General features: G+C 35.2%; 1 protein-coding gene across 1 annotated transcript in view; it reads left to right on the forward strand.

Annotated features, from left to right (window-relative positions):
* Positions 1 to 7,642: 7,642 nt before the first annotated feature.
* The window catches only part of LOC107569712 (diacylglycerol kinase zeta-like), a 28,421-nt gene continuing 21,024 nt past the window's right edge, over positions 7,643 to 15,039 (forward strand). Inside the window, exon 1 of the mRNA XM_016255853.1 lies at positions 7,643 to 8,296. Coding sequence (XP_016111339.1) covers positions 8,109 to 8,296 — 188 coding nt within the window. The 5' untranslated portion in view covers positions 7,643 to 8,108. The remainder of the gene's footprint in view (positions 8,297 to 15,039) is intronic.

The following is a 15,039-nucleotide window of genomic DNA, read 5'->3' on the forward strand; positions in this document are numbered from 1 at the left end:
GCTTGGTCTATTAGCAGTGGACATTTTTAAAAAGTCCTTAAAACCACAGTCACATGAGATAAAGGCTATAAACGGCTGTTTAATTTTAAATGGCGCGAGTCGCTAGCTCGTGGTTATTTTGCGATCACGTGACCGCCGACAAACTACTCAGTTTATCTCGTAAACACCCAGCGCATAAAAATTACTGCTTGTACCTTTTACTGTAGTCTAATAAAAAGCTTGGTCTATTAGCAGTGGATTGCAGAGGTGTAAAGAGTACCTGAAAACCATACTCGAGTAAAAGTAGCCTACAGATACATTAGGCCTACAGTGAAAATTACTCCATTACAAGTTACAAGTCATTCCAAAACAACTTGAGTAAAAGACTTGGAGTGTCTGATTTTAACAGTACTTAAAGGCACAATATGTAAGATTTTTTTTACTAAAATATCCAAAAACCACTAGAACAGTGCTATATATTTTGCTGACTTGTGTACTTACATTATCCCAAATGTTTCGAAGAATGTTTAAATCCAGAGAAATAAGCAATTTTAACTAGTGACACGGACCGTGTCTATAGTGTCATTATGTCGCCTGCTAATGACATCATAACCCCTCGATTTCCGGTTTTGTTTTGTAGCAAACATGGAAACACCAAAGACGCTTTAATATGTTGTGCGTTTTATTAGATCGGTGACGACCGCACAGAGTAGCATTATAACAGAACTTTCAAATGTATCTAGTATGATAAAACAGTGCTGCTTTACCCCACATACACACGACCGGAAGGAGCAGAAGCGGTCGACTGTGGCATAATAAAAGCTCCGCTGCTTTCGAGCCAGGTGTCACGCTCGTTTCGCTTTGACGGCTTTCAGCCTCACCCTGCTTAATTCTACTACGTTAATAAATCATTAGCTCATCCATGAACATGATATGAGACGACAGACGACAACTCCCATGATTCCACACTCAGTCACGGCGTCATCAAACTACGCCTTTGTTTCTTTGTTTGTTTCGAATACGCGCCCTCTAGCGGTGAAAACTTACATATTGTGCCTTTAAGTATTTTACTTATACTAAATATAGGCTCAAAGATGCACTGGTCAGAGTGACATACCAGTGAAAAACAAGAAAGAGCTGATTTGTGAGGAGAGCAATCACGTTTATCTTCTAAAACCAAAATATATATATATATTTTAAACAAAAAAAAACCAATATCCTTCAAAAAGGTCTCTTCAGTATTATGGGTAAATTAAATAATGTTAAGTAAAATTTCTAAAGTCAAAGCCTTTTGCACTGGATGTGCTGGTTTCGGCCTTATTGCCGACTGCAGTCATGTCCTCATCTCACACTTGTGAATTCACAACTACTTGCTAAGGAACTCGCATTCACGTAAAGTAGCCTTGTTGACATGATGTTGTGCTTTCAGTGCCCTTTAGTGGGCGATGTCACTTCTTTTGTAGCAGAAATAAACTGCTGGAGAAAAAGCTAGGGTTACACTTTATTTTAAGGTGTCCTTACAGTGTAATTATACATATAAGTACTGAGTAATATTAATTAATTACATGTACTGTATGGTTAGGGTAAGGATTTGGTTTGGCTTAAGGTTACTTGCATGTAATTATGCTTAATTAATTGTTATTATAATAGTAAGTACACGTAACATGTGTAAGGACACCTTAAAATAAAGTGTTACAGCATTACAGTCATTACAGCAACACTCATTACAAATGTAATTGAGTAAAGAGTACTTTGTAGAAAATGTAGGGAAGTAGAGAGTAAAAGTTGCTAATAGCTTTGATGCTCAGTAAAACTACAGAGTATCCAAAAAGATACTCAAGTACAGTAATTAATTACATTTATTCAAATACTTTACATCTCTGGTGGATTGCTCTGTATCTGTAGCCACACGGATGTCTCTGCAACAGCATTGATTTGTGAATTCTGACATTTTACAATTGCCTGCAGATAAAGATATCTTCATCATAATTGGGGCTTTTATAATTTTATAAGATGTTCAAAGATGTTGTATTGCCATATAGTTAACCTGCCCGTAACTTGACTTAAAGGGATAAATCACCCAAAAATGAAAGTTCTTTCATCATTAACTCAACCAAACAGTTGACGGTAGCCACTGACTTCCATAGTATGGAAAAAAAAATACTATGGAAGTCAACGACTATACCAGGGGTGGCGAACTCCGGTCCTGGAGAGCCGCAGCCCTGCAGAGTTCAGCTCCAACCCTAATTAAAACTCACCTGCCTGTAGCTTCCTAGTAACTGTTCAGACCTTGATTAGCTTGTTCAGGTGTGTTTGATTAGGGTTGAAGCAAAACTCTGCAGGGCTGCGGCTCTCCAGGACCGACGTTCGCCACCCCTGGACTATACCGTCAACTGCATGTTGGTTTACGAACATTCTTAAAAATATCTTCTTTTGTGTTCAACAGAATAAAGAAATTCATACAGGTTTGGAATCATATTGCCATCCAACCAATCGTATTATATTAAAACAGTCTGTATTTAAAGGCCTAAGGACTAATCCAACCTAAAACATATTTGCGAACCACAAGGTTTGTTTCAGATCCAGCTTGAATGACCTGCTGATGTCTGTTTTGTGCCCATCTATTGTTCCTGTAGTTTAATTGTAATGGACACACAATCAAACAGTTTGTCTCTTTCTCTCTCTCGCCTCTTGATGTTTTTGATGAATCTAAACAGGTCACTGTAATCAGCACAAAATCAAAAGCATCAAATGACATTAAACCAGCCTTTCAGGCTAAATGAGATCCCAGAGTTCCTCCTTTGTAGTATAATTTTGTTGTAGATGACACAATAACTTACATTCAGCAGAGCTCTATGAGTCTATGCAATAGAGAAGTAGATAGATAGATAGATAGATAGACAGACAGACAGACAGACTTTTGTCAGAACAAAGGGTTTTCCAGCAACACCTGTTCTGCAACATCAAAACCCGCATCTCTAAATAACTTTGAATTCATCAGGCAGGACCGGGTTAGTGTCCTGGCTCAGCCAGACCTCAAAGGGGACTGACATGAAAGCTGACGCATAAAAGGAAATGAGCTGTGGCTCACAGAGGTCTGTTGCAGACAGCAGTTAGTTTCACCATTCAAGTCAAAATTAAACCTGCTACAACTAGTATTACATGTGCAAGCATAGACAAAGTTAAACTACTGTAGGAAGGCTGGGCAAATCTATAGTTGCTTTTAGAGTTGAACCTTCCCATCTCATCACTTGCTAAAAAAAAGGCTTGTGACGGGCGAGAACATTTTGACCGCAAATGTGTCATCGTCTCTACCGCTGTTGCAGGAGCTGAATGAATGAATGATAGCTGTGAGGCAGTTTGGTCAAAATGATCAGTGATTGATTCAAAATGTGTCTGAAAATATTACACCAGCAGCACCATTTCTCTAGAGATGATAAGTGTTTGCAGGCCAATGGAGGAATTCTTTGCCACCTGATTTGACATGGTGTTGAGTTACCTCAGATAAACCTCAGATAGTTGGGATTAAAAGAAACGTATACAGTGAGAAAACTGAGAAATACTGTCCTAATTGGTCTTGGTTGCTACAGCTAAATGAATCAGACATAGATTTTAAAATAATGCAAATAATCAATCAAAAGTGACAGTAAAGACTTTTAAATTGATACAAAAATATCTATTTCAAATTAAGGCTGTTCATTGAACTTTCTATTCATAGAAGAATCCTGAAAAAAATATATCAGTTTCTAGAAAAATACTGTATGAAGCAGCACAGCTCTTTTCAGCACTGATAATAATCGGAAATCTTTCTTGAGCAGCAAATCAGCATATAAGAATGATTTCTGAAGGATCATGTGACACTGACGACTGGAGGAATGATGCTGAAAATTCAGCTTTGCATCACAAGAATAAATTACATTTTAAATCTAAAAATAAAAAGCAGTTATTTTAAATTCGAACAATATTTCATAATTGCACTGTTTTTGATCATATAAATGCAGGTGAGCATAAGAGATGTCTTTCAAAAATATTAAAAAGTCGACTCAACTTTTGAGTGGTAGTGTACATTAGTGTCAAATTGACATTTTTCATGTACAATTGTGTACATTTCATGTACAAAAAAAGAAAAAATACCTTTTAATTTCAGTGATAATCTATATTCTATTCAAAAAGGTAATACATTTACAATAAAATATTTGTCATTTGTTTTGTAACTAGAACACGTCATAGCTTCACATATTATTATAGTTTGTTTACATTTTTTTAAATTGTTGTATCAGTTATGTACATTGGGGTATATCCTTTTTTGTTTACATTTTTACAATAATTTCAGATAGTTGGGATTAAAAGAAACGTATACAGTGAGAAAACTGAGAAATACTGTCCTAATTGGTCTTGGTTGCTACAGCTAAATGAATCAGACATAGATTTTAAAATAATGCAAATAATCAATCAAAAGTGACAGTAAAGACTTTTAAATTGATACAAAAATATCTATTTCAAATTAAGGCTGTTCATTGAACTTTCTATTCATAGAAGAATCCTGAAAAAAATATATCAGTTTCTAGAAAAATACTGTATGAAGCAGCACAGCTCTTTTCAGCACTGATAATAATCGGAAATCTTTCTTGAGCAGCAAATCAGCATATAAGAATGATTTCTGAAGGATCATGTGACACTGACGACTGGAGGAATGATGCTGAAAATTCAGCTTTGCATCACAAGAATAAATTACATTTTAAATCTAAAAATAAAAAGCAGTTATTTTAAATTCGAACAATATTTCATAATTGCACTGTTTTTGATCATATAAATGCAGGTGAGCATAAGAGATGTCTTTCAAAAATATTAAAAAGTCGACTCAACTTTTGAGTGGTAGTGTACATTAGTGTCAAATTGACATTTTTCATGTACAATTGTGTACATTTCATGTACAAAAAAAGAAAAAATACCTTTTAATTTCAGTGATAATCTATATTCTATTCAAAAAGGTAATACATTTACAATAAAATATTTGTCATTTGTTTTGTAACTAGAACACGTCATAGCTTCACATATTATTATAGTTTGTTTACATTTTTTTAAATTGTTGTATCAGTTATGTACATTGGGGTATATCCTTTTTTGTTTACATTTTTACAATAATTTATATTTATGTGCCACCTAACTGATATTCATCTGCCGTGTTTTCATATTCAACCTATCGATCTTATAGTTGGCACAGTTCCTTCTAATCACTAATAATCACAAATACACATCAAAATGCGTTGTGTTATGCACCAGCGCTTCACCTCTATAAAACATAACATATGTGTGATGGTGTGTAATGTATATCTCCCCTGCATCAGTCGTCCTGCATTGCTTGGTATCAATAGCAGTTTATAAATAACACTGACAGAGTTGTCTGGTGAAAGTACAGATGCGTTTCAGGAAACGTCGACCTGCTCAGCCTTGTGAGGTGTCACTAGGGTTTTAATCTCCGTTTAGGCTAAAAGAGCTGCAATCAAATGAACTGATAAGAACTTCTGCACATGATGTGTTTCTGTGCTCACTTAACCAAATGAATGCTCAGATTAGACTGAATGCTAGAAGTGCTGCAGCTAAAAGATATTTTACACTCTCTGCCTCTTTTGTGGAGATTTCGAGTAGAAGTACACTCTTAAAAATAAAGGTGCTTCAAAAGGTTCTTCAAGCGATGCCATAGAAGAACCATTTTTGGTTCCACAAAGAACCATTCAGTCAAAGGTTCTTTAAAGAACCATCTCATTCTTGCGTTTTTATAATCTAAAGAACCTTATTTCGCCAAAAAGAACCTTTTGTGAAACAGCAAGGTTCTTCAGATGTTGAAGGTTCTTTATGGAACCATTTAGACAAAAAGGTTCTTCTATGGCATCGTGAAGTACCTTTATGTTTGTGTACATTTATTATATAATACATTATTATATAATATATTCTGTATATTCTTTCTTTTTATTACCATTCCTTTCAAACTTTTTCCGTCCCTTCCTTATTTTCAGCTATTTTTTGGTCTCTTGGTTTCACCTAACTTTTTTTCTATTTCTTTCTTTCTTTCTTTCTTTCCTCCCACTTTTTGTCTATTTTCCCTACCTGAGCAGCCCAGTATGTTATCTAACAGAACCCTGTGTGTAGGAGGGTATTACATCCACGTGCTTATGAATATCATCTCATCCTGGATGGTGCATAGCAGAAGAGCTCTTCTCGTGTTCTCTGCTGCAGGTGGAGATCGGAACACGTGTGAAATGTTGTGAACTTTAACCTCACAGGTACTAGGACAAAGTTAACACTGCCGTGTCCTCTCACTCAGCATTCCATAGGAATAGTTCAGCCACTCTGTCTGCATAACTTTTGGTGGAAATGTGTTTAACTGTCATATAATGACACAATGCAAAAAAATATATTTATGCAGAAATATATTTCTTTAAAAGATTTATTTGTATTTTTACTTTATTTTGGAGTTGAAATATGGCAGTTATTTTAATATTATTTATATACAATTATAGCATATATTAATATTTTAATAGCTTTTATTTTTGTATTTTAAATTTTATTTTATTTATTTTTTATTTATATTTAAATTTTTTATTTATGTTTTTAATTTTAGCACTTTTAGTAATTTTGTTATGTGCTTTTGACATTTTTATTAGTTTTTTTTTTTTTACAGAATATTCACATATAGCTTTAATTTATTTTTATTTCAGTTTTAGTAATTTTACTACATCAAATTCAAATTCTTACCATTAGTTACCATGGCAGCATTTCTATCTATCTATCTATTTTTTCATCTAATATGTATATAATTCATTTAATTTTGGTTTTATTTCAATTACAGAATTTAAAAAAAATAGTTTTAGATTCAGTTTTAACAACACTGAAATATAATCATGATCATGTTCTTAACAGGCTTGGTTAGATTTACAAATGTGGTTTTAGTATTGGGTTTTCATGCCATTTCACTTTGCAAATCCATTTCATGATCAAACTAGATGCTTAAATCCAATTACATACTAACATTTAGACAGTTGACGACAGCAACTGAGCTGCCAATGAACACTAAAAAGTGTGCATTTCATCCCTTTTAGATGAAGTAACTGAGCTGAAACAGAGACCCTATAGTGTGTGTGTGTGTGTAACAAACTCGTATATGAGCCGATGCCTGGATGTAGTCCCTGCATAACGTAGTGAGAGCAGCATGGGCCTCGCTCCACCCGTCTTTATGTAAAGTCTGAGTGGGAGGGAAGCCTGATCTGCTCTTCTGTTCCAGAGTTAGAACGGTACTGCCGAAACACAGTGATGATGACTGTCCCATGTGAACAAAACCACCTACTCTGACGATATAATGCCGAAAAACTCCTGCCGTACTCTCCTTTTGCACTTTGACCCTTTATATTTGAAGATGTAATCACAAAAACCTTCCTACCCTAGTAGAAACGTATTATGCAATACCATCATTTAAAATTGTGTGCACTGATGGAGGCTTCCTGTGGTGGTTTACCACAGAATCATTCACCAGTTTCTTTAATCTACCAATAGATGGTGACACACTCCTGTCCTAACCTGGACCAGTGAAGGGAGAACGTGGTGTAGGGGAGGTGTTAGAGACAGAAGACCTGATAAAAGTCTGTGTTTGAACATGAACGAGTCAGTCAGGGGTGGTAAAGCTCTCAGCGTGAGGGGCAGGTAGCCACACGTCTAGGAGTCCTACACCTGTTTGACACTTCCTGGATTGTGCGCACATGCCTGGTGCAAGTGGAGAAAGTGAAACAAAGAGAGAGTTTGCTTGGAGGGAAGCTTCTTGCCAAACAGACAGCTGAGTTGCAGTAGGTGAGCTGCCAAGCAGGAGGAAGACGACTGGCTGCAGCTCATGGATAAGAAAAGAAGGGACGTTATCTGTCAAAGCTGTCGAGATCTACTTCCTGGTGCTGTGTCGTTCTGCACGACTGCCTGACTAAGCCGTACTGAAGTAAACTGCTCGTGGAGTGTGCTTCCACTTCTGAACCAAAGGTTTCCCTTGTATTGTGTTTCATCTGCTATGGAGACTTTGATGGACTGGCTTCCTGTGACCTTCGTGTGTGAAGTTGTGACAAGTGAAGTCAGGTTGCACATCTGAAATGGAGCAGTCGAATTGGCACCCTGAGGAAGAGGTGGAAGGACTGTCCCGACCCCTGGACGGCGAAAACCCCGGAGGTCCAGATTCAGCATCCTCGTCTTGTTCAGACCTGTCCATCACAACCCCTGCAGCTCAACCTTGTCCCAACAACACCAAGAGCTTCTCTGGACTGCGGATCTTTGGTAGAAGGTGGGTGAGATGTTTGAGCTCTCGTATGGACTCTCAACTTCAGGGTTGGTTTCACTTTACTCCAAACATTCATGATTGGAACAGCATGAAGTCTGTTTGAAATTTGTCCTTTTATCATTTTTATTTTATTTTATTTATAGGCTATTTTTATTTGATGGATTCTTAACTTCAATTTTTAAATTAAAATAATAGCATTTTTGAGCAAGGCCAAAAGTGGCTATTTTATTTTATTTATAAGCAATTTAATTTATTATTGTATTTTATTGACTCAAATTCAATGTTAAAATTAACATGATTTTTGTTTTTGTTTTTTTTAAACGCCAAAAGGAAATATCGTACGCTTTTGAAACTTGTGGTGTTCTCTTCTCTTTCATTACGTCAAACATTTGTGACTGAAACCACACGTCTGATGTCTATTTGCAATTTAAACTTGCGTTTTGCTTGGACCAGCCCTGTGGTAAAAGGCACCACCTGATGTCCTGGGGTCATGAAATCCGTGACTCTCCATCTTTCTAGGAAACACTTTGTGAAACACTTTCCCAAATCCTTCAGTGTAACAGTTTCTGCTTAAAAACATTAACTCGTAACTCTCATGACATCACCTCGGCTTATTTTAAAGACTTGCGCTTTGGAAATTTCATCAGGCGTCTAAATTAATCCTACGATCTCCTGTGGCTCCCTGGAAATAGATGCCTTTAATGGATTAGAGAAGCAATTAATTACGCACTATAATTGTCCGACCTGTTGGGAGAACAGCGTATACCTGTGCTCCACACTCCTGACCTCATGCACCTCAAGTTGACTTAGATCTGTGTGATTTCAACTGGTTTTACATTGTGTGTGTACCTGCGAAAGACTAAGACAAGGCATTAATAATATGAGGATGTGAAATAGCAGAAAAAAACGGAAGTGTGTTTCTTTTTGTATCTTTTCATCTCAGCACTATCTTTTCACAACTGATGACTGACGATTCTGACATGGTTTGCATTTTTGCATTGTCCACTTAAAAGCAAAAATAAAGTTTGTTATTGTTATTATTCTAAAACACTGAAAAAAGTTTATTTTAGGGTTAGTGAGTTTAGATAGTTAGCTAGTGCAACCTTAAAAACTGGCCTGTATTGACCTCCAAATGGCCAGGTTTTATTGTTGATGGTTTAATTCTATTCTTCTTTCAAAACCGTTGACCTAAATCAGATATAAAGACTTCTGCTCTTTCACAACTTTATCTTCTTTAATATAAAAGTGCCAAAAGGGGTGTTTCACAGTGATGCTATTAAAAACTATTTTGGGTTCTCCAATGAACCTTAAAATTTTCTTATTGCATCAGTGAGCATTTTAATAATCGCAAGAATGTTTTTCACTATAAAAAAACCTTCTGTCCAATTGAAAGGTTCCATGGATGTTAAAAGTTCTTCATGGAACCATCAAAGCCAATAAAGAATCTAGAATTGTTCAAAGCTGGACTGACTGATTGGAATGTGTCATTTTGGATTTAGTGGCAAAAGTTGGTCCTGCAGCCTCAGAATTGCGGACCCCCTGTGTCATTTCCTGTTTAATATGGACATTTCCAGTCAAATAATTTCTTTAAAAACATCTTGACCGGCAAGCCCTACTAGAAGTTTTAAGTATATGTCTAAATAAAGCTTTTTGCAGATCCTGCTTTTCTGCTTTCCACTATGAAAAACTTTCACAAACAAAATTGGGAGGAGTATCCAATCAGATGCATCATGTAACTCCAGCCGGAAGAAGATTGTGTAAAAGTGTGAGTCTGGAATGTTTTTGCAGGTTTTCCAGTTGGCTTTCATTGCACTACAGACAATGGAAGCTCCCTAGCTCTATTTCTGAGCACGAAAAACCAGTTTTTCCAAGTGAGAGGTGAAGAAGAATTCACCTATAGTCTGGTTCTGTGAGGGCTTCAGTCACTCATGCATGCATTTCAGTTTTTTTGATTTGCTTTCATTAATAATGTTGTTTGCTTCAGGCAAGCAACCTTCTAACCTTAAAGCAATGAAAGTTCTTTCATCATTTTCTTACCGTCATTTCATTCCAAACCTGTATGACTTTCTTCTGTTTTTGGTCCACACAATGAAATTGGGGCCAATGTTGTTTTGGACCCCATTGACATTCATTGTCTGCACAAAAGCAGTATTATATGTAAAAAATGTCTCCTTTGGTGTTCCACAGAAGAAATAAATGCAGGTTTGAAATGACATTTCATTTTTGGGTGAACTATTCCTTTAAATATTAAAACTTGCCACATGACTTTTTTTTGGTATATGCTGCAAACATAAAAAAGGTAAACTTGCATTGAAGAAGGGACCCGAGCCATATGTACAGACCAGAATATCATTATAACTTGCCAAAAAAACGCTCCAAACACTCTAGGAACCATTTTGAAACAACCTAGCAACCACCTACAATCTCCAAGCATTGTGGGTGGGTTTTGCACAGGCATGCGTCACATATTTTCTAAAAAATTTAAAAAAAAACATTTATTTTTGTTTTTACTTAATATAAGGCAATCAATTAAAATATGAGTGTTAAGTAATTATTCTTAGTAAATATTTTTGACTAAATAAATACAATATGTTGTTAGGAAGTATAGAGCTTAAATAAAATTAATTATGAAATACGGATTTTAAAATTATGGAAAACTGTCAAACATAGAAACTGACTTTATTCTGTTAATATTCCAAAATAAATGACCATTTCTCCATCATCCAGTCCCCAGTCCTTCGAGATGTGTGTGTTTGTGTGTGTATTTGTACTCCACCTGCTCCCGTGTGCTGATGAGGCACCTGTTCGCTACCATGTTGATGTGTGTAATCTGATAATGCCATACGTGGCTAGGACACCTGAGGCACACAGGTTGTGTATCACTGCGGTACAGAGAGTTCAGACCAGATTCCTCAGGGCCAGGAAGACCTGTGCATCCAAACGGCCGTTAAATGTGCTGATTGCATCAAAGAACTGCTTGTTTTCAGGTCATAGGTGGACACAGGTTTCCTTGAACACTCTCACACCCAGTGGCCCATCTCGCACGACTTCATTTGCATGGCTGCACTGTTCCGCCCCCGTGGAGGAACAGGCCCATTTCTGCAGCTATCTTTAACGTCTCGTTCTGTGCTGGAGCTAAGTATGGATCAGGGTCAGAGTCTCAGGGTGGGCTAATGGAGATCTTTAGGTCTATGTGGGTGACTGAATATGTGTGAATGTGATGAGTGTATGTGTCATTTTTTTTCTTTGTGGTATCAGCATGGAATGAGAACAATAACTATAATTAGAACAGTTAGCACACATCCTACACACAATGACTTTATTATAAGTCTGTGCCACAGTTGTCTCATCTGCCTCGGGCTCTTTAAAGCAGGATGGATTCTGATAGGTTGTCAGTGTTCTTTTCATTCATTAGCTTGAAAAAAACATTTTGGAAGTGATTCCAATAATAATCCCCATGGTAGGTAATCGTTATAGTTGTTTACATTTGGAACAATAAAAAAAAGAAGTAATTTTATACAATTAAAAAGAGTTATTAAATGCATATTAAGCTGTGAAAGAGTACACATTTTGGAAGTGATTCCAATAATAATCCCCATGGTAGGTAATCGTTATAGTTGTTTACATTTGGAACAATAAAAAAAAAGAAGTAATTTTATACAATTAAAAAGAGTTATTAAATGCATATTAAGCTGTGAAAGAGTACATACGCTGTTCCTCATGAGGCTTTCTGTGCGCGTGCTCCAAGACGGAGGTAAACACGGACAAGCAAAATATACTTTGGGCTTCGGGTGCACGCCTAAATAGCAAAATACACACACAAATATGTCAAAATGCTGTGTTTGGTATGTATTCATTTAAACACAGTTGGTTTTGTCTTAATGTAAACAATTGGAGAATATCAGATGTGTATCAGTATATTGGATCCGTGCAGCAGGTCTTAAAGTGACAGCACTCCTGTGTCCTTAAAAGAAAAATAGTAAACCTCTCAGCTGAATGACTTTTGTAACTTACAAATCAAACTAATTGTCATACAGTGAAGACTATGCTGTGTTTTATTTTACATTTGATTACTTTATTCAATTTCTGTAGTAGGCTATTAGGTAAATACTATACTGTTAGACCTACATGAAAAACTTTATTTCATTTGTATTTTTTTAAATGTATTTGTCCTACTGATTGTAATTTGCTTCTTTGTTTTAACTATTTACTTTTATTAAACAAATGTTTGAGGATTTTCTGGTATCAAAATAAATAACAATTAATTTTGTTATTTGAAATTGTTATATCATAGCAAACACAAACACACACACACACACACACACACACACACACACACACACACACACACACACACACACACACACACACACATGTTTGTTTTTATTGTTTGTGAGGACTCTACATAAAAGAAAAATAGTAAACCTCTCAGCTGAATGACTTTTGTAACTTACAAATCAAACTAATTGTCATACAGTGAAGACTATGCTGTGTTTTATTTTACATTTGATTACTTTATTCAATTTCTGTAGTAGGCTATTAGGTAAATACTATACTGTTAGACTTACATGAAAAACTTTATTTCATTTGTATTTTTTTAAATGTATTTGTCCTACTGATTGTAATTTGCTTCTTTGTTTTAACTATTTACTTTTATTAAACAAATGTTTGAGGATTTTCTGGTATCAAAATAAATAACAAAATTAATTTTGTTATTTGAAATTGTTATATCATAGCAAACACAAACACACACACACACACACACACACAGGTTTGTTTTTATGGTTTATGAGGACTTTCCATAGGCGTAATGGTTTTTCTACTGTACAGACCGTATATTCTATTGCCCTACACCAACCCTACACCTAAACCTACCCCTTACAGGAAACTTTCTGTATTTTTAGTTTTTCAAAAAAACTAATTCTGAATTATTTATTAGCCTTTTGAATTACGGGGACACTGAAAATGTCCTCATAAATCACCTTCTCGTTGTAATACCTATGTCATACCCATATTATTACACAAATTTGTGTCCTCATAAACCACATAAACATGCACACACACACACAGACACACACACACCTTAACTTGTCAAATAACCATGATTTCAATTCACCATGATTGACAAATTGTATGACAAATTCTCTACAAATTGAATGAATCTCTGGAATTTGAAACAGGCTCTAAAAATAACCACCGTAATGCTGCCATGCAAAGATATGTAAAAAAACAAAAAACATCAGTGGCATGGCACGATTCTTGACATGTTTGCATTTTACAAAATGAGTATGTTGTGAAAACATTTGTGATCATTGATGTTTTTGTTCATATACAGCTGTTTTCAAATGTTCACATACCCCTTGCAGATTCCTTTTTTAGTTTCTTTAAAAAAAAAGGATTTATTGATGCAATATCTTATATTAAAAATATACCACAAGACAAAATAAATACTAAATCAGCAAAAATGTAAATAAAAGATAAAAATAAATAAAACAGAAATTCCAAATGTTCATTGCCATAAAGTGGCAACACAACATATTAAGAACCAATTAAACTTAACTTTTAAACAGGATAATTTGTGTACATTCAGTTAATATTTTGTCTTGTGAAATATATGTAAATCTAAAATAAATTAATCAGGGGAGCTAAATAGTATTAAATAAACTAATTAGATTTCTATAATTCTCCCTTTAAAACAACTGAGAAGTATTTATGTGGCCAGAGCACCTTCAGAGCTAATGCATTTGTATAATGGATGGTCTCAGTGTTTCCTATCCAGCAGGTGGTGGCATTGCCATCCTTTTTTCCTTCGATCTAACGTTCATCTTTCCTGCAACATCAGAGACTTGTTCAAAGATACCTTTATTCAGGGGGAAAGATAAGAGGGAATTGTTAGAAATAATGTACACTGATGAATTAGACACAGTGAGACCAGGAACGTGCATTAAAAAAGTAAATAGGGCAAGTTAGATATCTTGTTGATTTAAATTTCTGTTTTTCTATTCTTATATGCCAAATATACCTCTAATGATAATAGAGGTTGTGAACTGTAGCCTAATTGTTATTCATTTGAGCTGCCAACTGAAGGATTCAGATCTATTAATTAGCACCATTTTGACTCCAAGCAAGAAAGATGTACCGTTTTCCACTGTTAATTTCTTAATCTTAAGAAATGTATAGTACTTCAGGCAAATCAAGTGATAGAAGACGTTTGGTGTCATTGAGTCTTTTAATTGTTTTTAAACATCTCTTATGCTCACCAAGACTTCATGTATTTATAAATAAAAAAAAAAACAGTAATATTGAGAAATATTATTACAATTTAAAATAAGTTTTCTATTTTAATATATTTTATAAAGTAATTTATTCCTGTGACACAAAGCTGAATTTTCAGCATCATTATTCCAGTCTTCAGTGTCACACTGATGCTTCAGAAATCATTCTAATATGCTGATTTAGAAGCAACATTTTGATTTATAATATCATATTAGATTATTATATAATATTTTGTGGAAACCATGGTCATTTTTTTTCAGGATTTTTTGATGAATATAAAGTTCAAAAGGACAGCATTTAGAAGTAGTGTAGTGTAGTGTACACACACACACACACACACACACACACACACACACACAGGTTTACATTTGTGAAAAGTGGGGACATCCCATAGGCGTAATGGTTTTTATACTGTACAGACCGCATATTCTATTGCCCTTTAACAACCCTACCCCTAAACCTACCCCTTA

Source organism: Sinocyclocheilus grahami, unplaced genomic scaffold (genome assembly GCF_001515645.1).
Source record: "Sinocyclocheilus grahami isolate Dianchi unplaced genomic scaffold, SAMN03320097.WGS_v1.1 scaffold1374.1, whole genome shotgun sequence".
NCBI classification, from domain to species: domain Eukaryota; kingdom Metazoa; phylum Chordata; class Actinopteri; order Cypriniformes; family Cyprinidae; genus Sinocyclocheilus; species Sinocyclocheilus grahami.